Genomic DNA, 26,449 nt, shown 5'->3' on the forward strand with positions numbered 1-26,449 from the left:
GGCACCCTTTTCATCTAGGACTGCCTTCATTTCATTATCGGGAACACCTTTAGAATTTTCAACTTCTTCAAACAGTTCTGCCAAACCAGACAGATCATCCATATCCAACTCTGGACCTTTTAACAGCTCTATCTGTTTCTCATCTTTATCTCCTGTCTCTAGAACTTTTCTCCTCGCTAAGGGCAGGTCTACCTCCTCTCCCTTACTCTCTTTCACTTTACTACTCTTCATTTTACCACCCTCTAAACCCTCGTGGTACAGGGTCGGTAAAAACGTCTCGGCCAAATCGACACTGGCCAGATTTAAACTGCTCTCGTTCTCAGCTGCCTTTCTCGACATGCTGCGAGTAACCGTGCATGCGGGATAGATCTTGGACGCTAGGGGCGGGGCTGCAATACTCACCGGCCGGCTCGTCAGCGTCATTGCTGACCAAACCTTACCACCGGCTAAATCGTTACCCAGAAGGACATCCGCGTCAGTTCTCAGGAATTCTGATCGCAGCCCCATTTCAACTGGTCCAGAGACTAGCTCACAATTCATAATGACCCTATGCAAGGGCACCATTTCCGTCCCTTTGCCTATTCCTTTCACAGCTACCATTCCCGTCTTGCGACCAAAATCTAGTACCTTACTGCTGATCAATGATAGTTCAGCCCCCATGTCTCTCCAGATCCGTATTGGAACTGGGGTGCCTCCCTCCCTCACAGACACGGTTCCGTTTGACATACAAGTCTCAGACCCTTCTCGTACTCTGTCTACCCAGGGCTCTCTTGTCGATTTACTGATTACCACTGCACATCCGATAGGGACTGCTGCTTTCCCTTTTCCTGCCTCTTTCTTCGGAGCAAAACACCTAGATGCAATATGCCCCCCCTTTCCACAATTAAAACAGGTCAAGCCCAGAAATCTCTGGCCGTCTTGCCTTTCCCCCTCAATCTTACCACTAGCTCCCGGCGGGACCTCTGCCTCAGCCGGCGGGCTTTCTCGATCGATTCCACGGTCTCTCTGGGAACTTTTATTCAAGGAAAACTTTGTCTTGTGGGTTAGGGCATATTCATCTGTGAACCTAGCAAATTCTGAGATGGACTTATTCGGCTTCTCATTCAAATACATCCGGATATCCTCCGAAACACAACCTTTAAATTCCTCAATCAGAATTAACTCCCTGAGACGCCAATAATCCTCGTCCACTATTTCTGCGGTGCACCAACGGTCCAAGAGCACACCCTTCTCATAGGCAAACTCGGTATACGTCTGATTCCACCCTTTCTTTAAATTTCTGAACTTTTGTCTATACGCTTCAGGTACTAGCTCATAACTCCGGAGAATGGCCGCCTTTACTTTGTCATAACTCTCCTCCTCTTCCTCCTCCATGGACAACGCCGTATATGCCCGCTGTGCTTTCCCTTTTAACACACTTTGTAACAACGCCACCCACTGATCTCTGGGCCACTTCTGATTCACTGCCACCTTTTCAAGAAGCAAGAAATAACTATCAACATCCGTCTCCTCGAACGGAGGTACTAACCTCAACTCCCGACTAACATTAAACCGCTCCTCTCGGTCTGACCCCTGAACTCGTTGCTCTTGCCTTAACTTCTCCATCTCCAAGTCATGTTTCCTCTGTTTCTCTGCCTCCCTCTCCTTCACGGCCCTTTCCTTTTCCTTTTCAGCTGCTTCCAGCTGTTTTAACTGAAGTTCATGCTCTCTTTGCTTCTCAGCTCTGTCCTGCTCTAACTCCTTTAGCTGGAGCACATGCTCCCTTTCTTTCTCAGCCCGGTCCCGCTCTAACTCCTTTAGCTGGAGCTCATGCTCCCTTTGTTTGTCGGCCCTTTCTTTCTCCTTCTCAGCTCTTTCCCTCTCTTTCTCTCTCTCTCTCTCGGCTCTTTCTCTCTCTTTCTCTCTCTCTATCTCGGCTCTTTCTTTCTCCTTCTCAGCTGCTTCCAGCTGCTTTAACCTAATTGCATGTTCCAACCTTAATTTCTCCCACTCTAACTGAGCCATCCCACTAGCTGGTACCTTTTCAGGGATATTTTCCAATACCTCAGCTGTAAACACATTCTTCCCAATATAACACTAAGTTATTGCCCTTCGCACCTCCCGCTTTTTCATTGACAACCTCACCTCTGCGAGGTTTAACCCCTTCGCCAAATTTATCAAGTCTGATTTGGTGGCCGCCTCTAGCGCCTCCAGAGTCGGGTTTTCTATAAAATCACCCACGTCCATCTTTGCTGGTTTCCCGTCTGGCTACCCACGTAACCAGATCCAAGTTTGGACTTACAAGCCCGATTCACTGGCCTCCCAATTTGGTATCAAATCCCGAGACGAGAACCCCAAGTTGTTACGTACCCCGTAACTGGGTCACTTACCAGCAAAGATAGAGAGGTCTGCTGAAGTCTGATGGTACTATTTTTAACAGTATTTATTGATAGAAATACACAAAAATAATATCAATGCAAACATACAGATAATATACGTCGTCAATACTAAATCTAAAAGTGCGGGTATAATAATAATCAATAAGAAATAGCTCTATCGTTGTCTAGGGGATAATGTATTGTCCGATGGAAATATAAAAGTCACTTTAGTTCAGTCAAGCTGTAGGCTGCAGCCTTTGGTTGGAGAGAGAGACGGGTTAAAACTTGCCCTTTCCTTTTATGATGTCAATCCTTCGAGAGTTGTTGGGAGTTGATTTCCCCGTTGTTAACTAAAAGCCGTTCTTCCGTGGTAAAGGCCACCGATTCCGGGGCAAATGGAAACGGGCACACGTGGCCTTCCACTGGTTTTTGCTATTACGGGATTGCTAGCGTTTCTTCTGGTGCGCCTGAGGGGCTGTTCCCCCAGACCCTCTTTTTATCCTGACTCACAGGGTCGCAGATGTCGATCAGGTTGGGATGATGCAATCCCTCCACCAACCTCCCCCTCGGTTCATTGCCTGGGGGGGGGGGGGGCTTCGATGCATCGTGCAGGATGCAATACACAAGTCCGTCTCCAAGAGACAATAGCTGGTATCAATGGGTCCGCCTTTCGGAGGCCAGGACACATTCCAACCCTTTTGTGGATTCTGCATGTCTTTCTCTCATTTCCTGTGTCCCCTGAACTGACTTAATAGTGATCTTGCGATTCTCACAAAGGAGGGGGCTACCCTGCACCCTTCGGCCCCTCAGAGCTGTGGCACATTTGTAACAGTTGAACCAGCATTTAACGGGTTTAATAATTAACCCATGTTGGCTCAAGCGCTTGAAAAGTGCGCAAAGATGTGATAAGTGCTGAGTTTTGAATACGCTGGCATGTTCGGTTTTGGATGTCTTTTAACTGAGTACATCAGTCACTGGAAAGTCTGTGCTGCATTTTGCAATCCAAATGACATGCACAGAACCTCAAATAGGCCAAATAGGGTTAAAGCAGCAGTTTGGGAACATTGTCAGTGCACACAGGCACCTGATAGTAGCCCCTGATTAAGTTCACTTTCAAAAATATTATCTTTCCGGCTAAACGTGCCGTAAAATCTTGAATATGTGGCATCGGATAATGATCGGGGTGGTGGCTTCATTAAGCATGGACAGCAACCAGCATTGGATGTAGGAACCATGTGGAGGGGTGAAGCCCAATGGCTCTTTGGCCTGCACACAATGCCAAGCATTCCCATGTTGGCAAACTCAGCCTTGGCGCTGGCCAGCTTTTCTGAGCCAGTCTACGTGCGTGGGCATGGGCCAGCGAGCCAGTTGTGGAAATACGGTGACCGACCCCATGCTTTGTGACTGCAGTGGAAAACGTGGGTGTGGTGAGGTTTGGGAATTCATCTGGCAGGCGAGTGAATTCCCACGTGGTGGCGCAGGCGCTAAACTGTTGTCATGGGGAACCTGCTGGGGATATAGGGTAACAACTCAAAGTCCTTTGCGTCCACAAGCCAGCAGTTCTTAAAATCTGCTAACAGTCCTTTCATGCATAGGAAATCTGGATCAAGCAGAGACCTAGCAACATTAGCCAAGGCAAAGTCCCACGCGCAGCATTGTCCGCTGAAGCAGAGCATCGCACGTTGTCCCATAAGTCCAGAACTTGCTGCCGTTGCTGGCCTCCAGGGTCCGTTTTCTGCCTTATAATCAATGGGCAATGCTGGCAGCACATTCATTTGAGTCTTGGGTCCAACATAACCTGGTTTGGGAGCAGTTGTTGCTCTGCTGCCATTGGGTCTCTAGGTTCACTCGCCTCAGCGCTGAACTGACTCTCAGCTGTGGACTCACTCTCAGGGACTCTGCAGCTCATGCTCCTTGTATTACTTATTTTCTTTTTTTTTACTGTTTGCACAATTTGTTCTCTTTTGCACATTGGATGTTGGTTGGTCTTTGTTGTGTGTGGTTTTTCACGGATTCTGCTGTGTTTCCTTGCTTTGTGAGTGCCTGCACCAGAAGATGAATCTCAGGGTTGGAGATAGTATACATACTTAGATAACAAATTTGTACTTTGAGGTCCAGATGGTGTACCTGGCCAAGTACTAAAGATACATACAGTATGCACCGGCTGGCTGGAGTATTACAGACATATGCAGACTCACACACCTGCGGTTTTAAGTTCCCACCTGCTTCAGAAAGACATCTATTGTACAGGTGGTCAAGAAGACCATGGTGACCTGCCTCAGTCGGTACCATCCAGTGGCTCTCATGGCAACTGCGGTGAAGTGTTTTGAGTGGCGGGCTGTGGCGCGAATCAGTGCCTGCCTCAAGGATGACGTGGGTCTGTTCCGATTTGCCTACTGCCACAACAGATCAACAGCAAATGTGGTTTCTCTAGTTCTTCACTCTACTCTGCACCATCTGGATGATAGCAACTCATCTGTATATCAACAATAGCTTGAAATTCAACACTATTATCCCATTCAAACTCATCAAGCTTCAATACCCAGACCTCTGTACCTCTCTCTGCAACTAGATACTTGACTTCTTCACGACACTGAGGATTGGTAATAACATCTCCTCCTTGCTGAAAGTCAACATAGAGGTATCTCAAAGCTGTGTGTTTAACTCTCTATACACACGACTGTGAGGCCAAGCACAGTCCCAATGCCATCTTCAAATGTAAACACCACTTCTGTTGTTGGACGAATCACAGGCGGCAATGACTATCCTCCAGTCTGTATTGAGGGTTCAATGGTGAGAAAGTCAGCAGCTTTAAATTTCTGGGTGTTTGCATATCAAATGACCTGTCCTGGACCCGGCACATTACTGCACTTATAAGGAAAACATGTCAATGTCTTTATGTTCTCAGAAAGTTAAGGAGATTTGGCTTGTCATCACTGTTGTAATATGAGTATTATTAAACGTAAGTTAATACTAATCAGGAAGCTGTTGGTAGCAAGAGGCGGGATCCGGGGTTGGCGGGGGTCTTTACTTCTGCTCTTTTTACTCCCAGTATGCATTGTATATAGTTCCTCCACCCAGGCCTCACGAGGTACCTGGAAGCCTCTGTATTGTAAATATCATTTGCCGTCCCAGATAAAGATGCTCTTTTGGCCATCAAGTTGTCGAGTGGTCTTTTTGTAAAGTAGAAGTTACCACATATTTTTGGCGACGAGGTAAACTGATTTTGTGGATGGGTCGGCCCCGTTTTCGATCAGGAGCTGTGAGTGGGCGAGGAGCCTCGTGTTCGGATGGCTGCATTCAGAACGGTCAGTGTGTTCGACGAGCAAATCGAGGAGAGGCCGGAGTACAAGGAAAGGTTGGGCCACTTTTTCTGTGCTAATGGAATTACTGAGGAGGCTAAGAAGCGCTCTACTCTCCTGAGTGTGTGTGGGGCAAAGACGTACAAGCTGATACGGAACTTAGCTGCTCGGTGGAAACTGGGAGAAATTCCACATGACAAACTGGTCAAGCTTGTGGGGAACCACCACAATCCGAAGCCTTCGGTGATAGTCCAATGGTTCAAGTTTCACAGCCATGTCCGGAAGCCAGGTCAGTCTGTGGACGGTTTAGTGGCCAAGCTTCGGCAGTTATCAGAGCATTGCGATTTCGGAGCCGTGTTGGATGACATGCTCTGTGACAGATTAGTATGTGACATTAATAGTGACGCTGTACAACGCCACTTGTTGGGGGAAACCCCACCGTTGACTTTCAAGACAGCCCTAGAGATTGCTCAAGGCATGGAGATGGCTGCTGATAATGCCAAGGATATACAGAAAGGATATGGGGGGGGGGGGGGGGTCACAGTCGGCGGCAGTGCTCCAAGTCAGGAGGGAGTCTGGTAAACAGGAACAGCGGGTGGAATGTTTTCAGTGTGGAAGAACGCACTATGCAAATGTTTGTAAATTCAAAGATACTGTCTGCCATGCTTGTAGCAAGAAGGGACATTTCGTTAAAAAGTGCAGGAGCATAAAGGGTAAAGTTAAGGTTAAGGTCCACCAAGATGTAACACTGAGCGGCATAGGAAGTCATTCCTGCCTGTGGCCATCAAACTTTACAACTCCTCCCTCAGAGGGTCAGACACCCTGAGCTAATAGGCTGGTCCTGGACTTATTTTCACTTGGCATGATTAACTTATTATTATTTAATTATTTATGGTTTTATATTGCTATATTTCTACACTATTCTTGGTTGGCGCAGCTGTAACGAAACCCAATTTCCCGCGGGATCAATAAAGTATGTCTGTCTGTCTGTCTAAGCCTGGGCAAGGGAAAGCTCAACAGACTCAGGCACCACCTAGGAGAAGCAGACGAAGAGGCAGCGTGTGTCTACAACATGTTTGGGGTGGAAACGGATGAGGAACCACCTGAACCATAATATGCCACAGTCACTGTCAGGGGAAAGGACATTAAGTTTGAGATTGATTCAGCGGCTACTGCATCGGTCATTAGTGAGGAGATGTACAGGAGGACACAGGGGTCCAACCTGCCTCCCATCAGACCATCTAAGCTCAAACTCAGGACCCATACGGGGCAGCCCATACCTCACTTAGGGGTGTTATATGTGGATATTTTGGCCGGGGGCCAGAGGGCTGTAGCCCGGCTGGTGATAGCTAAGGGCAGTGGGCCCAGTCACTGGGCCATGATTGGCTTCATAAAATCCGGCTCAATTGGCATGAATTTAAATATGCACACATGACGGAACAGCATGAGGTGCAGCGGGCAGATGAAGTCACGATGGCAATGTGAGTGACAGACATAGTCCGGACACATTTGAGAGTGAGCTCGCAGCGCAGCTTGCGGCTCTTCAGCCTATTACAGGAGCAATTGACGTTACCCCCTCGGCGCTGAAAGCCAGCACGCCACTTCTAGTACGGCGAAGCAGTGACCCAGTTCTTGTGCCACCTGTCCAGTTACAGCAAGGTGCATCTCAGCCTGATGATCCCGCTAACAGGAACCTGCACGCGAAGCCAATCGTAACAGTAACAAACGGGGCACCCGCAGGCGATGTAAGAACAGAGCCTCCAGGACCACCAGACAAGCATTCAGAAAGCACTCTAAGTGATTTGACAAAGAAAGTAGAATTTTCTGGAGGCGGTAGCCCACAAGGTATCCATGTGGTGCCTTTTAACTCTACGCTGAGTGGAAGATTCCTTGGCCTGAGTATTCGTGGTATTGAAGTGAACAGCCGTTCAAGAAAAGAGAACCTGCTCCAGAAGAATGAATGTATCATCAAAATCAATGACTGTGATTTAACAAACAAGACCTTTGTTCAAGCACAAGAGGTTTTCTGAAACGCATTGCGATTTCCTGCTGTTGAACTCCAGATAGTTCCAAGTTATAACAAGGAACTCTATGAAAAATTTGCAATTGGGTCTATTCTGAGCCACAGTCATGACGATTGTTCAAGAACCAAAGTTCCTTCTTCAGTGCGTTCCAAGCCAGGTGGCAAACCTGCAGATGCCGTTTATCCCAATAATGCTGAGAATAGCTTGCCACCGATTTCAAAGAAGCTCAGTAGTCCAAAACAGCTAAGGAGCAATGACCACTTAATGCATACCAGGAAAGCATGTCCACCAGTGACTTTGCTAGAGGGAGACACACAGGCAGAGGGGGCAGAGTCCCCTGAAGAGGATGGACATTCTCATGCAGACACACAGACCCCTCTTGTGTCCCCAACACTAGATCCACCCAAAACATCCTCACCAGCAGTGCCTGCTGGGTCACCGGGAGTAGTGCGTAGATCACAGCGCCCTCACAAACCTCCTGACAGACTGAATCTTTGACTGGATAGTTTCTTTTGTTGTTAGATTGAATGTTGAATTTGCCATGTTTTTTTAGGTGTTTTTGTATTGATAACCTGTTGCTAATGATACCACTGTTTTTATTTCCCAGTTCTTCTATATATGGGGAATGTTGGATTTTAAAGGGGGAGAAGTGTTGTAATGTGAGTATTATTAAAAGTAAATTAATACTAATCAGGAAGCTGTTGGTAGCAAGAGGCGGGATCCAGGGTTGGCGGGGTCTTTACTTCCGCTCTTTTTACTCCCAGTATGCATTGTATATAGTTCCTCCACCCAGGCCGCACGAGGTACCTGGAAGCCTCTGTATTGTAAATATCATTTGCCATCCCAGATAAAGATGCTCTTTTGGCCATCAAGTTGGTGAGTGGTCTTTTTGTAAAGTAGAAGTTACCACAGTCACTATTCTACAAATGTATTATTAAATTATCATGACTGGTTACACCATTGTCTGGCGTGGCAATTCAAATTGCAGGAACATAAGCTGCAGAGAGTAATGGACTCTGCCCACTACATCACAGACACATCCCTCTGCACCACCAGTAGTATCTACAGGAGACGCAAAAGCGGGCAGCTTACAAAACTTCTAAATATACTTCTTCCAAACTACTCTCACTGTAATCGGCAGCCTGTAGTTTCTCTTTAAGTAAAGTACTTTTGAACTTTCTTAATGCCAAACGAGAAGAAGGAGGGGAAGACTCCAGGTCAGACTGAAATGCTGAGGTATGAAACTTCCTCTGCCCAGCATCTTGCTAGAAAATCTACTGTCACTGGAGAACAAGATTTAGGACCTCAGGGCAAGATTGCTCTATCGGAGGGAATTGCTGTGTTCTCTCTCTTTCACGGAGACAAGCTTACTCTAGACATGGCGGATATGTCGGCAAGACCCGAGGGCTTCTTGATATACAGGATGAACTGGATGGCTGATTTGGAGAAGGCAAAAGATGGGGTCTGTGTTTCATGATAAACTCTTTGTGATGCTTGGAAACAGCATTCTTGTCGCACTCTTGCTCCCCCCAGCCTGGAACATCTAATGATTAAGTGGCGACCTTTCTACTTACCAAGGGAATTCACCTCCATGATCCTGACCACAGCTTACATACTGCCAAAGGCCAAAGTTAAGCAGGCACTTGAGATACAGAGTGCTGCCATCAGGCCATCAACAAACAAGAAACGGTCTGCCCAGATGCCTTTCAAATCATTGTTAAGGCCTTCAGTCAGGCTTGTTTGAAGAAATCTGAGCCAAATTATCATCAACATATCACCTGCAGCATCCAGAGCCCAAACACACTCGACCACTGCTATTCTACAATTTGGAATAGCTACCATTCCATGCCTAGACTGCATTTAGGATATCTGATCACTTGGCTGTTTTCCTCCTATCTGAATACAGACAGAGGCTAAAGGTCAAGGATCCAGAGAAAAGGACAACAAAGAGGTGGTGATGGGAGGCAGAGTAGTGGCTACAGGATTGCTTCGAGTTGGTGGACTGGGCAGTGATAAAGGACTCATCAGAGGATCTGAGCGAATACACCACCATTGTCATGGGCTTTATAAAAACAGACGTTGATGAGTGTGTCCCCACAAAATCATTCAGAAGGCCAACCAGAAGGCCTGGATGAACCATGTGATCTGCAATCTGCTGAGGGCGAGAGAAGTGACATTCAGGTCTGGCACCAAGTAAGAATCAAGAAGTCTCGGTAGATCTCCAGAAAGCCATCTCACATGTGGACCAGCAATTCCGGACCAAGCTTGTATCACTGAAGGATACTTGATTGATAACAGTGGCAGGGTTTGAATACTATCACCTCCTACAAACTGAAACCAAGTGACATAGGTGACAATATGGCTTTGCTCCCAGATGGGTTCAATGACCATCACAACATCTTCATAATCTCCCACAGCCTCCTATGACCCTGTGATTTCAGTCTCTGAGGCTGACGTGAGAGCAGCAAGATCAAGCTCAAGTTTAATCGACATTTCGACCAGTCATGAATCCAGCCCAATGAAACAGAGTTACTTCAGGGCCAAGGTGCAAAACACTGCAGCAACAGTCACACACAACACAAGGCATGTATCACACTTACAAGATAGCAAGCAGGTATAAGCTATCAGTAAAATACAGTCATGCAGAAAAACATGGTCCAAGATACTGAATCAATGAATGTTGAGGAAATCAGCCATCGACCACAATACAGCTCATCTTATGCTGAGCAAATACTGGAGGTCAACACCAAATCCGGTTTGGATGCCGTACCACACCACCTCCAGCGGCGTGCTCCAACTCCTATGCTTTTCTTTTTGGTGGCTGTAAACAGGCAGCACCGTGGTTTAAGGCCTAATCCTCACTACAACAGAGCCTCACCCCCGCCACCGCCGACCACCAATAAATCAGTGAATGGGACTTGCAGCATTCCACATGGACAATGTCCAACAGGGTCTTGCAATCACAAGAAAAGCAACTGAAACAATCGCTCGCTGATAGACTGCACACCACCTTCGCGCACCGACTCCTCCAAAGCTTCTCTGACACAGCACTATCTGCACCGTCCAGATCCCTCACTCCTTTCACCAACGAGCATCTCGTCGATGGGGTAGACCTGCAGTACTTTAAGTTCTTAACGTGCAGCAGGATCTTGAGAGGAGGGTGATGCCACTGAAAGGATGCAGCCCAGATGAAACTCCTGTCTGAGAAGCAAATTGGATCCACTCCAATTTGCCTACCGCCACAACAGGTCCACAACAGTTACCATTTCTTTGGCTCTTCACTCAAGCCTGCAACGTCTGGACTGCAATGATGGATATATCAGGAAGCTCTTCATTGACTACAGCTCAGTATTCAATACTATCATACCCTCAAGTTAATAAGCTCCAAGACCTTGGCCTCAACACCTCCTAGTACAAATGGATCCCCCATTTCCTCACTTGCAGATCCCCGTCATTTCAGATTGGTAACAGCATCTCCGCCACTAATCACCATCAGCACAGGTGCACCACAAGGCTGTGTGCTTAGCCCCCTGCTCTACTCATTTTATTCTTATGACTGTGAGGCTAAGCACAGCTCCAATACCATGTTTATGTTTGCTGACCAACTGCCGTTGGTCAAATCAAGGGAGGTGACAAATCAGCATATAGGAGAAAGATTGAAAATATGGCTGAGCGGTGCCACAACACCAACAACTCTATCAATGTCAACGTGACCAAGGAGCTAATTATTGATGTCAGTAGGAGGAAAACGGAAGTCCTTGAGCAGTCCTCACCAGGGGATCAAAGGCAGAGAGGGTCAGCAACTTTAAATTCCCCAGTGTTATCATTTCAGAGCATCTGTCCTGAGTCCAGTACGTATATGCCATAATGAAAAAATCATGGTAGCGTCCCTACTTCCTTAGAAATTTTCAAAGAATTGGCATGCCACTTAAAACTTTAACAAACTTCTATAGATGTGTGGTGGGGAGTACACTGACTGGTTGCATCGAAGCTTGATATGGGAATACCAATGCCCTTGAACATAAGAGCCTATAAAAAGTAGCGGATATGGCCCAGTTCATTACGAGTAAAGCTCTCCCCTGCCATTAAGCACACCTACGTGGAACACAGTCACAGGAGAAGAGCATCCATCATCAAGGAAACCCAGCACCTGGGTCATGCTCTCTTCTTGCTGCTGCTATCAGGAAGAAGATCCTCACCATCATGTTCAGGAACAGTTATTACCCCTCAGCCATCAGGCTCTTGAACCAGAGGGGTTAACATCACTCTACACTTACCCCATTACTGAACTGTTCCCACAACTGATGGACTCATTTTCAAGGACTTCTCATCTCATGTTCTTGATATTTATTTATTTGGTTGTTTATTTATTTTTTGTATTTGCACACTTTGGTGTCTTGCAGATTATTCTTTCAGGGATGGTCTTTCATTGATTCTATTCTGTTTCTTGTATTTACTGTGAATGTCCACAAGAAATGAATCTCAGGATCGTATATGGTGACACATATGTAATGTGATAAGAAATTTATTTTGAGCTTTGAAGAGATTTCAATGCACCTCTATTTGAAACGACTTATCTTGAAACATTTCCTTGTTCGCGATTCCGAAAAGTGAAAACATTTCAAGATCTCCCTGTAATGCCTTCTCAGGATCTTGTCTCAACAAGGTCTCTCTCTGTCTCTGTATCTCTCATTTCCTCTGCAAACGCCCCCCCCCATCCTCCTACCACCAGCTCCAACCCAACCTCTGGACTTTAAGATCAAAAAGCCTCAACCCCTGTTCTCCCTTCATGGCATCTTTGCATACTTATTATTCAAAGGCAATGCTCTGGAAGTTTATAATTTTCAAAATTTTCAGCATGAAACTGTTAAAAGCTAAAATCAATACAGATGTAAATGAAAAGGAACTTAAGCACACTGCAGGTCAGTCAGAATCTGTAAGATGAGTAAATGGTTCATATCTAAACTCTTTGTCAGATTGATACCAGCTCTATCCAAAATGTTAACCTATGTATCTCTTACAGATAATTGACTGGTCTGTGGTGTATTACTCACATTTTCTGAATGTCATAATAAAGTAGATTTTATGTACAGATAAACATTAGCACAGCTGCAAAATGGATGTACATGCATCAAAAAACTTAGCAATCTTTTGCTTTAATTTCCCCCTGTCCTGATTTTCCTTTCAGCCACATGTTGTGCACCAACTAGACTGTCATGGTAGCTTCCTATTGCCCTCCTTCATAAACCCATTATGAATGGTTAGATCACCAATACGGAGCAGATGAGAAAACTTATCTCTGGAGTATAATAAGACAACAAGGACAGGATTGGTAACCTGACAGTAACAATTTAACGATGATCATCTCTGTAATTTCTACAACAAGGCCTTACTTCCAGTATATCTGGAGTACTGGTGTCATCAAGAGTTATTGTGGTGAACTACATTTACCTGTCTGGACATCCCCCCCCACCCCCCGCTGACAGCTCCTGTGGCTCCTCCCACAGACCCCTGTATAAAGGCGATTGGAGGCACTGCTCCTCCTTCAGTCTCCAGGATGTTGTGTGATGGTCTCTTGCTGCTGACAGTGCTTTCTTCCAGCTAATAAAAGCCTAACTCTCGCCTCACATCTCCGAGAGTTATTGATGGTGCATCAGTCATAGAGCCATACAGTGCAGAAACAGGTCCACTAAGTCCGTGCTGACAGTAAAGCAACCATTTATGATATTCTTATATTAATCCCTTTTTAAATTTTCTCCATATTTTCTTCAATTCTTTTAGACTTTTCCACTCGCTAATGCATTAGGGGGTAGGGTAACTTACAGCAGACAATTAAACTACAAGCCTGCATATCTGTGGGACTTAGCGGGTAAGTACAGCACCCAGAGGGAAGCTTGTGCAAAGCATGCCGATCCACGTAGACAGCACCAGAGGTCAGTACTGAACCTGGATCCCTGGAGCTGTGAGTCAGCAACTCCATCACCATACATTGGCAGCTGGGACTCTGATTCTAATTCAATTGGTAAATGTATGCTGTTACCAACAGGCCCGACCTATTGACAGAACTGCCATTCACATATGTTTATTGTTGAAATCAGAAGGAAGAGGGAATTTCCTGACTCAGAAATAATAACACAGGTCACTGCTGGCTCAGTTTCATCTCACTGAACCAGCCCATGGGCCTCAGCCATCAGGTGCTCCTGAATCCAAAGCTGGAAAGATACATGGTACCAAAACTCAAGTATCAAACTCAAAATGAAATCAGGATTGCAGATGCTTGGCACATTGTTTGTTACCGGAATAATAAAAATCAAAATATACTTCTGATCGAGTATCCAATTATATCAGAAGAGCAGGTTCTACATTTATTTTATTTAATGTTATCAATACATTCTTGTTTCTGTTTTAAATATAGATAAGAATATTTTAATAACATTTATTTTAGAAAACAGATTTTATTTAATCAATGCAATACTTTAGATTTTAAATTACCCCAAAGAGCTTTTCATTTCTCATCAGGATGTAGGAAAACAAATGAGTTAAGAAAGAAGCTGTTTCTTATCATTGTCAAAAGCATCTTAATGGCTGAACATACTACACATCATATAGGCATCGATAGTTTTCTGTATATTAATGCAGAAGCCTAAACTAATAATCCAGAAGCATCAGTTTAAATTTTAGCACTTTTTGGAGAACTTTAATTAGATATTTAACTAATGTGGAATAAATAACAATACTACCAGTACCATTCACTATGAAGCTTCCAATCATTGTAATAACCCATTAGATTTACTTAATCTGAAGTCCCAACTTTTGCTAATTGTAGAAAATTGTATAGTCTGCTGGTCCAAAGAATTTCAAGATCTCATCAAGAACATTTTGTTAGTGCTACTTTACACCCTCATGCTCAAGTCTAGAACTCAGACTTGCACCAATTAATTGTGAGCTTCTCAAACTCATGTTATCACACATCTTCAACAACTTTGTCATTTTAACTGCCCCATCCTTTGCCTCTGGTCATGGTCAAGAGCTGCTTTTGTCTTTCATCACCTCCTTCCTACCCCATACCTCAGACGCTTGTCCATGCAAATGATACTCTCAGAAATCCTAAGACCATCGAGGACACAGTCTATCTTAGATCCATTCTTTCAATATTCCTCACCAGGTGTGAGTTGGTAGCATCCCCATCATGTAACTGGTTGAGTCTTGTAGTGAGGCAGAACCTATAGGAAGTGATGTGTCAACTGACAAGAGATAAGAGAATCAAGAGACTGTAGATGCTGGAAATAGATTCAAAATGAAACAAAAAGTTGGAGGAACATAGCAGGCCATGCAGCATTTATGGAAAAAAGCAGAAAGTCATTGTTTCAGGTTAGGTTCATTCATTCAATATGTGTCATTGCATATAACGTAGGTGATCAGGGTCTTTCCACGACCACAATTGTTCTGGGCAAAGTTTTCAATAGAAGTGGTTTGCCATTGCCTTCTTTGGGCAGTGCCTTTACAAGATTGGTGATCCTAGCCATTTTCAAAACTCTTCCAAGATTGTCTGCCTGGTGTCAGTGGTCACATACCTAGAACTTGTGATCTGCACCAGCTGCTCATACGACCATCCATCACCTCCTCCCATGGCTTCACATGACCACGATTGGGGGCTAAGCAGGCTACACTTGGCCAAGGGTGGCTTGCTGGTTAGTGGAGGGAAAGAGTGCCTTACACCTTCTTTGGTAGAAAGGTACATATCTTCACCCCAGCACTTCCTTCAAAACTGAAGACAGGTAATCAGGAAGCCCAATGAACAGGGGTGTGGGGGAGTTAGAGCAGTTATAGGTGGACAGGAGATAAAGAGTGAGCAGATAGAAGCAGGTGAGAAGCAGCAATGGATAGATGGGAAGACAAAGGTAGAGGGGCAATTGGCAGAAGGGGAGGATATGGGACTGGAGAGGTGAGCAGCTTTCCCAAGGAATGGACTACGGAGATAGGCGGAGGAAGACAGGTCAGGAAGATAGAAATCCCTTTGGGATAGATTGAGAAGAAAGCTTGGGAGGGTGGGTAGGAGTCCATGGAAGTCTTCTTCTTGCTTTGCCCACCCCCACCTTCTACATATGGGTTTCTTCTTGTTCCTTTGTCATCAAAGGATGTAAGTTCTGCAACCACCTGTCCAACAAAATGGTAGGGGTATCTTCACCAGAAGGACTGAAGCACTTGAAGGAAATGAATGGGCAATAAATCTGGCCTTCCCAGCAATATCCAAATACTAAAAATGACTAAATGAAACAAAATCTAGCTCAGAGAATGGCAGGAGCATGGAATTCTCTACTGCATGGACCAGCTGTGATAAACAACTTTTGAGATGTAGCAAGATAACACCACAAGGGAGAAAGGAACAGGTCTGATGATCAAATTAGAGGAAGCAGGTCAGGGGGAATTTCTTATGAGATTGAAGCATAGGTTTAATCTCACAATGAATGAGCTGTAAGAATCTGTGTTGTCTATGAATTGCAAGCCTACATTTCTATTGAGAAGGTAGCATTTGCACGTTTTTAGTTATCCACTGTTCATTTAGGAATCTTGTACAGTGTGGAATCAGAGTCAGAATCAGGTTTAATATCACTGGCATATGTCATGAAATGTGTTGTTTTGCAGCAGCAGCACATTATAATAGATAATTAAAAAACTATAAATTACAGTAAGAAATATATTTTTAAAAATTAAATTATATAAGATAGCAAATAGAAAAGACAAAAAAAACCAAAACAAATATTGCGGTAGTGTATGTGAGTTCATGGTCCATTCAGGAATCTGATGGCAGAGGGGAAGAAGCTGTTCCTACAATGTTGAGTGTGTGTCTTTATACTTCTGTACCTCCTTAATTGTAGCAATGAGAGGAAAACATGTCCTGGACGATGGGGGTCCTTAATGATGGATGGCCCCGTTTGCGGCATTGCCCTTTGAAGATGCCCTCGATGCTGGGGAGGCTGGTGCCCATAATGGAGTGGGCGGAGTTTGCAGCTTTCTGCAGCTTTTTCCAAACCTGTGCACTCAGCCCTCCATACCAGACAGTGATGCTCCCAGTTAGAATACTCTCCACAGTATAATAAAGCCATAAATATGTATTATGTTCTGCAACCGAGAGTAAGCTATGATTGAATTGTTAAGCACTGAACCTTACGTTACATAAATATCATGTTATTTTTAAAACTATTTCTCTAAGTAAAGGTTTACACAGATTACATACTTATGTACTATAAAATATACATACTAATTGTAATGCAAAATAGTGTACTACATGAATCCTGAACTGTGATATTTTTATTTTCCATCTAGATTTTAGGAGGAATCCCTTGGCAAGCATATTTTCAGAGGGTACTTTCTTCCTCTACAGCTGCTCGAGCACAACTGATGTCCATTGTGGCTTCTTTATTCATTGTAATACTAGCTATCCCATCTATAATCTTTGGTGCAATAGGAATATCAACTGGTAATATGATTTTTTTTATATAATGGCTATTTTGTCAAGTGTATTTATACATAGAGTACAGTTATACATTTACATACTGAAAAATCATTAAATAACTAGTATTTATTAATTTTAAGTTGTTTACTGGTAAGCAATGGCCCAAGTTATAGTCTGGCTAGTAGCTCTATTGAGGAACACCAACTATCTTGCTGAGCAGTCATTCCTGACGGCTTAGCTCATGCATTGAAATGAGGTAGGTTGGAACTCAGATGCCAATCTCCTGCTCCGCCATTGGACTAGAAGCAGTTGAGCATCGTCGTTCTGAGCTGAGGTGTTCAGTGCTTGGCACAGCCGTTCGTTCAGTTGTTCCAGCCATTTGCATGGAATTGCCGACCCTGAGGAAAATGCAGAATAAAATGGTTGCCCTTATTTCTTTATTTTTACTTTCCGTAATACTTTTTAAATAATTTTCTGTGGAATTCTAGTATTCTTTTATAAAATAAAGAAAGTAAAAACAAATTTAATTCAGGGCTACCTCTAGGGAAAATTTAGTGCAAACCCCCCCATGTGGACAACTAAATCTCGGCTATAGAGTTGAGTACAGGTAAGCTTGTAGTTGTGCTGAAGGTCAAGTTCAGTAAGAACTGGCCGTGTATTTTTGTCTTCAGCTATTAAGGCCAGAAGATTATATGATAAAAGTTTGAATTTGTAATATTTTAACCATCAGACACTTGCTACGTTACTAAATGGAAGACTGTACTTGTTAGTAATTTAAGTGTTGCATTTAATTTTTTTAATATCTTAACACAGATTGGAATCAGACTGCTTATGGTCTTCCAGACCCATCAACCAGGAACCAGTCTCAGATGATATTGCCCATAATTCTACGATACCTTTGTCCAAGATACATCGGATATTTTGGCCTTGGAGCTATCTCTGCTGCTGTGATGTCATCGGCTGACTCTTCCATCCTATCAGCAAGTTCCATGTTTACTCGGAATATTTATCAATGTGCAGTTAGGCACGAAGTGAGCATGCCTTAACCTACAAGTCTTCAGATTTATGAATTGCACATATTTATTTTCTTCTGTGATGTTACATATATTTTATGCAGTGATATATTTTCAGTAAGTTGAACAAATGACAGCAGTTGTTCGTTCAATTTAATTGTGCTTTAAAATATGTTGACTATTGTTGCTGATCTACATCAATATAGGTTATTTTTTTGAAAATTTAAATTAAATTCTCAATGGGTATGCATCCTAGACTGAGCCCCAGCCTGACTTGGCCACAGTCAATACAGAGTATCCCCTGAAACTCAAAGAAGAGTTTGAATATTCTGGAAGAAAATGGTTAAAGGTGGGTCACGGTCCACCCTTTCAGGTTAGTCTCAAGTAGTGAAAACAGGCAGTTTCAATTCTTCAGGAGTGTGTCATGGTATTTTTGCAATAACCTCGAGAAGCATCATTCAAAGTGAAAGTATTTGATTTATTTTAATTTGTAGGTTATAAAAGTGCTGCCGATGAATTGAAAGTTGGTTTGTCTGATGGGCTGAAACCTCAGGAGGTGTGAGATTGTGTGATGACCTTTTTTGTGAACGCATTGATCAAAAGTTTGTAGCTGTAATCCAAGGGGCTACTGTTCTGATTAGGAGAAGGCAGGGAACAAAGAGAGCAGAGGAAAACATTTCTTAGTGGAAGCAATTCAGTAATTCTTGGTCCAACAGTTGACTAACAAATGCCATATAAAGCTCCTGCTTCTTCTTTGACAGAGAAATCAGCTGTAAGGGAGGAATCAAGACCAAATGGAGCCAGTTATTTGTGTTTACAAATATATGCTGGAATTCCAGTGGACACATCCATCAACCACTCAGCCAGTTTCCCAATAGAAATGGAAAAGTTTTCTGTCTCCATTTCCATCCAGCCTACACTGGGAAGAGGAACTTAAATCTCTCATTATTTTTCCAAATCCTAAGTAGTCAAGTAGGATAAAATATCCTTTTCTGCTGCCTATAAAAGTACATTCACACATTTCTGTCATTCCACCAATACCCATGATCTCAGAGGGGATAACAATAAATGATGAGAATACAGTGGATTCGGGTTAATTGGGACACACTGGGGCCATTTTGGCCCAATTAAGCGGCTGCTCCAATTAGTTTCACGGAAATTGTTACAAAAGGTATACAAAAGACAAACTACTGTTCAATTAAGTAGCAAATTATATATTTAACTGAAATACAAAATAATTAGAACACTAGCAATACTATGACAGTACTATAAAATTGTGTATTCATGGGAAGAATTCATCCAGTGTACACTGCTGTGTTCTTTTGATTGATTGTGAATGAACAAAATCATCGTAGACACCTGGTGCAGATAATCGATCCATTGCTTTCTTTGAACCTGATAGAGTCGCATGTTTTGCAGCCAAGGGGACCAATCACTGTGGCATGATAAAAAAAGGCCTTTCATTGGCATTGTAGATATCATCTGCACAAATTTTTTGAAGCAAGTCGGGGGGTTTTGTAGATTTCCATGTTTCTGCACCTACAACATCAGCACTACCTTTCTCACAATGTGCTTTCTTGAATGTGGTGCCTACATTTCCATTGAGATAAACAGCCATATGTTGCTTTAAAATCTTCCTGACCAGCTTCTTAGCTAACTTCATTATTTTTTTAATATTGGCCTACTGACTCTTAGTTACAATAGAAAACCAGTGATTGAGGTCCTCTTCAATATCTGGATCCTCAGCTTCACGCTTTCATCTTTGGGATGTTCCTGTTGTCCCTCGCATAATGCCTATTTTTCTCGGAGTTTACCTTGCAAATGTATTGAGTGTGCAATTAGAGATTTCAGCACTTACGTTATCTCTGCCAGCTGATGATGAGTGGTGTTAGGCATATAACATTAAATTTGCTCCAGCTGGGTCATTTTTTGGCATCCAGATGAGGGTCTGAAATCTTTTAAAGTCAAAATAGAAAGCGAAATGATCAAGAATCACCACTTTTTCAATTAGCGCCCATTGAACCAGTCGGACAACATAACAGAAGCACATGAACTGACGCAATTTAAAAACTGTTCACTCTAAGCATGATGTCTTGTCTAACAGCCCACACAAGTGCACACAACTGACACTAGTTAGAGATGTCCGGCAAGTCTCCTGTCCCAATTAAGCAGCACGGTGACCCAAATAAACGAAGGGTATCCTGGCTATTTTCTTGCATAGTTTTTGTTCTTGTTGTCCCAAATAAGGAGCTGCCCCGATTAACAATGGCCGAATTAACTGGAATCTGCTGTATTTTCCATCATGTCTTGGCATTGGAAATAATGATATTAAACAAAGAGAGTTTTAATTCTGTTTCTGCACCAGATGCAATAACGTTCATTGTTGATAACAGAGTGGGAATTTTAACTCCCTGCTGCCAATAGACACCAGGCAGACCCCAGAAGTAAAATCGAACAGATTCACTTAGCAATTGCACTAGACTTCACCCTACTGCTATTGTCAGTGGTGGTAGACAGGAGCTTCACGTTTACATTGTCCGTTCATTATGTGCTGTGTCATATGACATAAACAATCATGGTCTTTCCATGACCATGATAGTTCTTGGCAAATGGTTCTACAGTAGTGGTTTGCATTGCATTCTTCTGGGCAGTGCCTTTACAAGGCACGTGACCCCAGCCATTATCAATACTCTTTAGAGATTATACGCCTGGCATCAGTAATCACATAACCAGGACTTGTGGTAAGAACTAGCCCCTCATATGACCATCCCAAGGTTTCACATAACCTTGATCGGGGGCTAAGCAGGTGCTACACTCTAAGCTAGCGGAGGGCCTTACAACTGATCTCCAACCTGTCACCCAGCACTTCTACATGTACATAAAGCACCTAGAGTCTTCATCAACCGTTGAAATAAAATGCCTGTGACAGGCAACCTCTTGGGGCAGTGACAGAGGTCATGGAGCAAATCCGGCCACCATTGGCTGATGCTTCCTTGTTCCACTTGTGAGATTTTGCTGAGGCATACCTGGATCCTGAGATTGTCAATGGACCTACCCAAATGCCACAGTTTGTGCAGATAGCTACTTGGCAGAATGTAGGCAATGACTAGCATGGAATATTCGCTGGAAAACTCTGGAGTTGCTGGAATGCCCAGAACGTTCAAATTGTGTTAAAGGCACTTTGTTTTTATGCATGGTCTGCTTTAAGACTGATAACCATTAGGATAAATACCAAGATTCTGCAATAGACCTGAGTGGTCTTAGAGAGGGACAAAATGTCAGATACTGTTCTCCTGCTTATTCAACACCAATGTGCACAAGCGAATATTAGGTAAAAAGAGGATTGGTCCCAGCAGTGATCAGTTAACTCCTCATGGGCAGTAGCGGCCTGTGTATGTGTATCACACATGATGAATGGCCATTACTCCAGGAATGGTCCCATTTCAATATTAATGAAACAGTAATGCACTGCATAATTGCCAAAATTAGTCTCAATACAGCCAAAAGTAACATTTTATATGTTTTTAGAGTTATTTTTGAAACAAGCTGGGCGAGGCCAGGTGACAAACCTCAAAGTGGGTGAACATTTTGGGAATAGTGGCCACAACTCGTTATGTTTTCAGATAGTTATAGGTAAGGATACAATTGGATTTTGCTGGAAGGTACTAATTTGGGGGAGGGCAAGTTACAACAGGATAAGACAGGAGATAAGGGGTGTTTATCCGAAGCTGCTGCTGTCAGACAAGTCCATGTGAGAGTTAATTAAAGTCCAACTGAACAGAGTTCAGGATTGACAGGTTCCTGTATGGAGTAAGGACAAGGAAGGTAAAACCTTGGATGACCCGAGAGGTTCTAAATACAGAGTAGTCTGGAAGAAAATGGAAGCATAAATCAAATTTAAAGAGCTAAATTCTAACTGGGCTCATGTGGAATATAAAGGTAACAGGAAGGTGCTCATGTAGGCAATTAGGAAAGTCAAAGGGGGCCATGAAATGTCCTTTATAAGCAGGGTCAACTAAGGAGAGAGAAGGTCCACTCCAGATAAAGTAGGGCCGAGTTTCTAAATGAATATTTTGCTTTAGTATTTCCTGAGGAGAAGGGATTGGAAAATAGTGAGAACAAGTGAATGTTTTTGGCATTTTGAGATTAAAGAGGAAGTAGCACTGGGTCTTCTGAAAAACATTGTTAGATAAGGCCCCAGGGCCAGATGATATAAATCCAACAATATTGAAAGAAACAAGTGAGGAGATTGCTGGGGCTTTGGCAAGGGTCTTTGTGTCCTTATCAGCAATGGACGAGGTCCCAGAGAAATGGAGAGCAGCAAATGTTGTTCTTTTGTCCAAGAAAGAAAATAGGGATAATCTTGTTAATTATAGGCCAGAGAGGCTCATGTCAGTGGTAGGGTAGCTATCAGAGAGGATACTGAAGGATAGGATTTATGCATATTTGAAAAGTTATAGCCATCTTAGAGACAGTCGACATGGCTTTGTGTGAGGCAAGTCATGCCTTACAAACTTGATTTGAGTTTTCTGAGGAGGTGACTCGTGCTTCAAGAGGGTAAGGCAGCAGCCAATACACTCTGTCATGGTACGTTGATCAGAAAATAAAGGTATATGGGATCCAGGGTGAAATGAAAGTTTGGGTTGAAACTGTTTTTTTTCTGGCTGGAAGCCCGTGACCAGTAATGTTCTACAAGAATTGATGCTGGAACCTCTGTTGTCTGTGAAATTATATATGAAGGATTTGGATGAAAATGTAGATGGGCGGATTAGAAATTTTGCAGATGACATCATGATTGGTGGAGTTGTGGATAGTATAAAGGACTATACATGAACACAAAGGGATATAGATCAGTTCAGGATACGGTTAGGGAAGTAGCATATAGAGTTTAATCTGGATAACTGTGAAGTGTTGTACTTTGGGAGGTCAAATGAAAGGAGAAAGTAACAGTTAATGGTAGGCCCTCAATAGCACTGAGATACAGAGGGATCTTGGGGTCCAGGTCCATGATTCACTGAACGTAGCTACATGTGGATAAGGTGGCAAAGGAGGCATAGGGAATGTTTGCCTTCATTGGAAATGGTAAAAGTAAGGAAGTCATGCTTCAGGTACATAATACTTTATTCAGACCACACTTGGAGTACTGTATGCAGTTATGGTCACTCCATTATAGGAAGTATGTAGATACTGTGAAGAGGGTGCAGAATAGTTTCCCACAATTTTGCCTGGATTAAAGAGTAGCAGTTGTAAGGAAAAGTTGGAGAAACTTGCAATGCTATCCCTATGACATCAGAGACTAGGGGGAAATATGACAGTTTGTTTTAATTACAAAAGGCACAGATAGATTAGACACACAGAATCTTTTCCCCAGGCAAAAATGTCAAACAGACAGACAGACAGACATACTTTATTGATCCCGAGGGAAACTGGGTTTCGTTACAGTCGCACCAACCAAGAATAGTGTAGAAATATAGCAATATAAAACCATAAATAATTAAATAATAATAAGTAAGTTATTCCAAGCGGAAATGTCCAGGACCAGCCTATTGGCTCAGGGTGTCTGACACTCTGAGGGAGGAGTTGTAAAGTTTGATGGCCACAGGCAGGAATGACTTCCTATGACGCTCAATGTTGCATCTCGGTGGAATGAATCTCTGGCTGAACGTACTCCTGTGCCTAACCAGTACGTTATGGAGTAGATGGGAGAGATTGTCCAAGATGGCATGCAACTTGGACAGCATCCTCTTTTCAGACACCACCATCCGAAAGTCCAGTTCCACACCCACAACATCATTGGCCTTACAAATGAGTTTGTTGATTCTGTTGGTGTCTGCTACCCTCAGCCTGCTGCCCCAGCACACAGAGCAAACAGAGGTTATGCTTTTAAGGTCAGAGGAGGGTAATATAAAGGTAATGTGAGAGGCAAGCTTTTTACACAGTGGTAGGTACCTGAAATGGGTTGCCAAGTGTAGTAGCAGAGTATGCAGTTGATGGAGCTTAAGAGGCCTTTGGATAGACACATTAGTATAAAGGGAATAGAGGGATATCGATGATAGATGGGAGGAGGTAATTTAATATAAATTAGCAACAGGACTGGCACAAAACTCTGGGCCAAATGGCCTGTCTGGTGCTGTACTTTGTGCTGTGTCTTTTTCAATATCAGGCAATTTATTAATTGCCAATTGTTTGAAAAGTTTACTGTAGGATCTTGTTCCATGAACCCATAGGTTTAATGGTCCTCCATGGGGAGCTAGTTGACTTGAGGCATGGTGGCAGAATTAATACCATGATTACACTTGCCAGGAATTTCATGTATTTAGATAATAAGTAAGTTCAACTTGGGTCTGTAACTAAAGAGTCTATTGCCAACTGCTGTCTGTGCTCACACATAAAGAATAATTATTTGAGCAAGGTAGTATGGGTCTGACCAATATGCTTAGCACAATGGGATTCAATGCTCTCATAAGCTGAAGGAAATTTGAAATCGACTTTTTTGAAATGATTCTATTTTAAATAATATTTTCAATATGCAGAATAAGATCTATCATTTAGTCTATTTTTTTCTTAATTGTGTCTTTTTCAGGCCACGGATAATGAACTGGTATGGGTCATGAGAGTAGCCATTGTCATGTTTGGAGGAGCAGCAGTAGGAATGACATGGTTGTCTAATTCTGTCTACGGATTGTGGTATCTAAGCGCAGATCTTATCTTTGTTCTTCTTTTTCCACAACTGGTCTCAGTACTTTTCATCAAAGGATCTAATTCTTATGGCTGCATCACTGGTTACATTATTGGTCTCATCTTGCGTATTTGTGGTGGAGATCCTTATCTACGTCTGAACCCATTTTTCTGCTTCGCCAAGTGCCATTTGGATATTAAGTTTCCTACTGGACCAATTTATATTCAGCAATTTCCATTCAAAACAGTCGCAATGTTATTATCCTTATTGATGAATTTAAGCGTTTCATATCTGACCAAATATCTTTTTCATAATGGAATGTTGCCCGCCAAGCTGGACTTCCTTGAAAACTTTGTTACGGAGCCTGTAAAAGAAAAAGGGAATAAAGTAGAGCCACTGACAAAAGATGACAGTGATGCACACGAAGCACAACCTTCAGATAAAGAAGCAAACGATCGTCTTGACACTGATTATCCAAGAGAAGAGCCAGCCGTCAATGAAGTTTTGGATCCAGTGATTTTAAAAACAGATAACTAACAGTTAATTCTGCTGTAGGTATCTTTAAATATGGATTACAAAAATGTATTACAGCTGGTGCAAATGCCTAATAGTTTTGGTTAGCAGGATCATAATAATAAATAAAACACAACTCTCTGGAATACATTTAAACTAGTGGACTAAAAATCCCAATTGTGTCAGTTATTACCAGTCAGCTATTGTCAGCTAGTTATTGCAACACACACAAAATGCTGCAGGAACCCAGCAGGCCAGGCGGCATCAATGGAAAAGAGTGAACAGTTGATGTTTCAGGCCAAACCACCTCATTTCTCTTGTTTCTCAGCTAGTTATTGTTCAGTTTAGTTTGCAAAAACAATTTGAATTTATATTGCACCTGTAACCTCAGAAAATGCTCGAACCTACATTTCCAGAACAGTAATAGGGAAAAAAACCTATACAATTACTAATGAGCTGAAGAATGACAAAAGCTTAATCCAAAGGTCTTAGCTGACATATTCATGTTGGAAAGGCTTCTGAAAGGAGTGGTTTAGAGGAGAAATTCCAGGTTTAAATCTAACAAACATTGAAGCAAGTAGTGGTACATGGAACCAACATTGAAGGAATACTGAAAACTGTAGGAAATAGCGATGAGACGTAGTTGGGGGTAAGAATATGGTGGGATTTCACATGAGCATGAAATGTTTAAGAGCAATAAATTGCTGGATCAAGAGCCAAAGCAGGTTGAGGAACACATGCTGCTGAGTGAATAGACCAATACAAAGTGCATGGTTCAATGTGGACTGCGCCCATTCTAAGGTTTATGTGAAGAAGAGGCTGACCAGAATATCATAGAGATAATCTGTTCCAGAAGCTACATAAATAACCATCTTGTACGGAGGTGTGTGATGTTACAAATATGCAGTATTTGCAATAAAAAGCAAATGGGATCAAAATTCTGCATCAGCATTACAGGCTTCAAAGTGTTCAGTTCAACTTCAATTCAGGTGAAGATTGATATTCTTGGGTGCTCATTTATGATTTATTTTACCACACCAATTCTCTCTCAATAAAGTGATACTTCTTGATATTTTTAAAATTTATGTTAACTTTTCAATTATC

At 42.9% G+C, this 26,449-nt stretch overlaps 1 protein-coding gene across 1 annotated transcript in view; it reads left to right on the forward strand.

Annotated features, from left to right (window-relative positions):
- The window catches only part of LOC140726029 (high-affinity choline transporter 1-like), a 47,755-nt gene extending 22,386 nt beyond the window's left edge, over window positions 1–25,369 (forward strand). Inside the window, exons 6-8 of the mRNA XM_073041924.1 lie at window positions 17,011–17,164; window positions 17,954–18,171; window positions 24,737–25,369. Coding sequence (XP_072898025.1) covers window positions 17,011–17,164; window positions 17,954–18,171; window positions 24,737–25,369 — 1,005 coding nt within the window. The remainder of the gene's footprint in view (window positions 1–17,010; window positions 17,165–17,953; window positions 18,172–24,736) is intronic.
- Window positions 25,370–26,449: the final 1,080 nt, after the last annotated feature.

The sequence above is a fragment of the Hemitrygon akajei genome, chromosome 4 (assembly GCF_048418815.1).
Source record: "Hemitrygon akajei chromosome 4, sHemAka1.3, whole genome shotgun sequence".
NCBI classification, from domain to species: Eukaryota; Metazoa; Chordata; class Chondrichthyes; order Myliobatiformes; family Dasyatidae; genus Hemitrygon; species Hemitrygon akajei.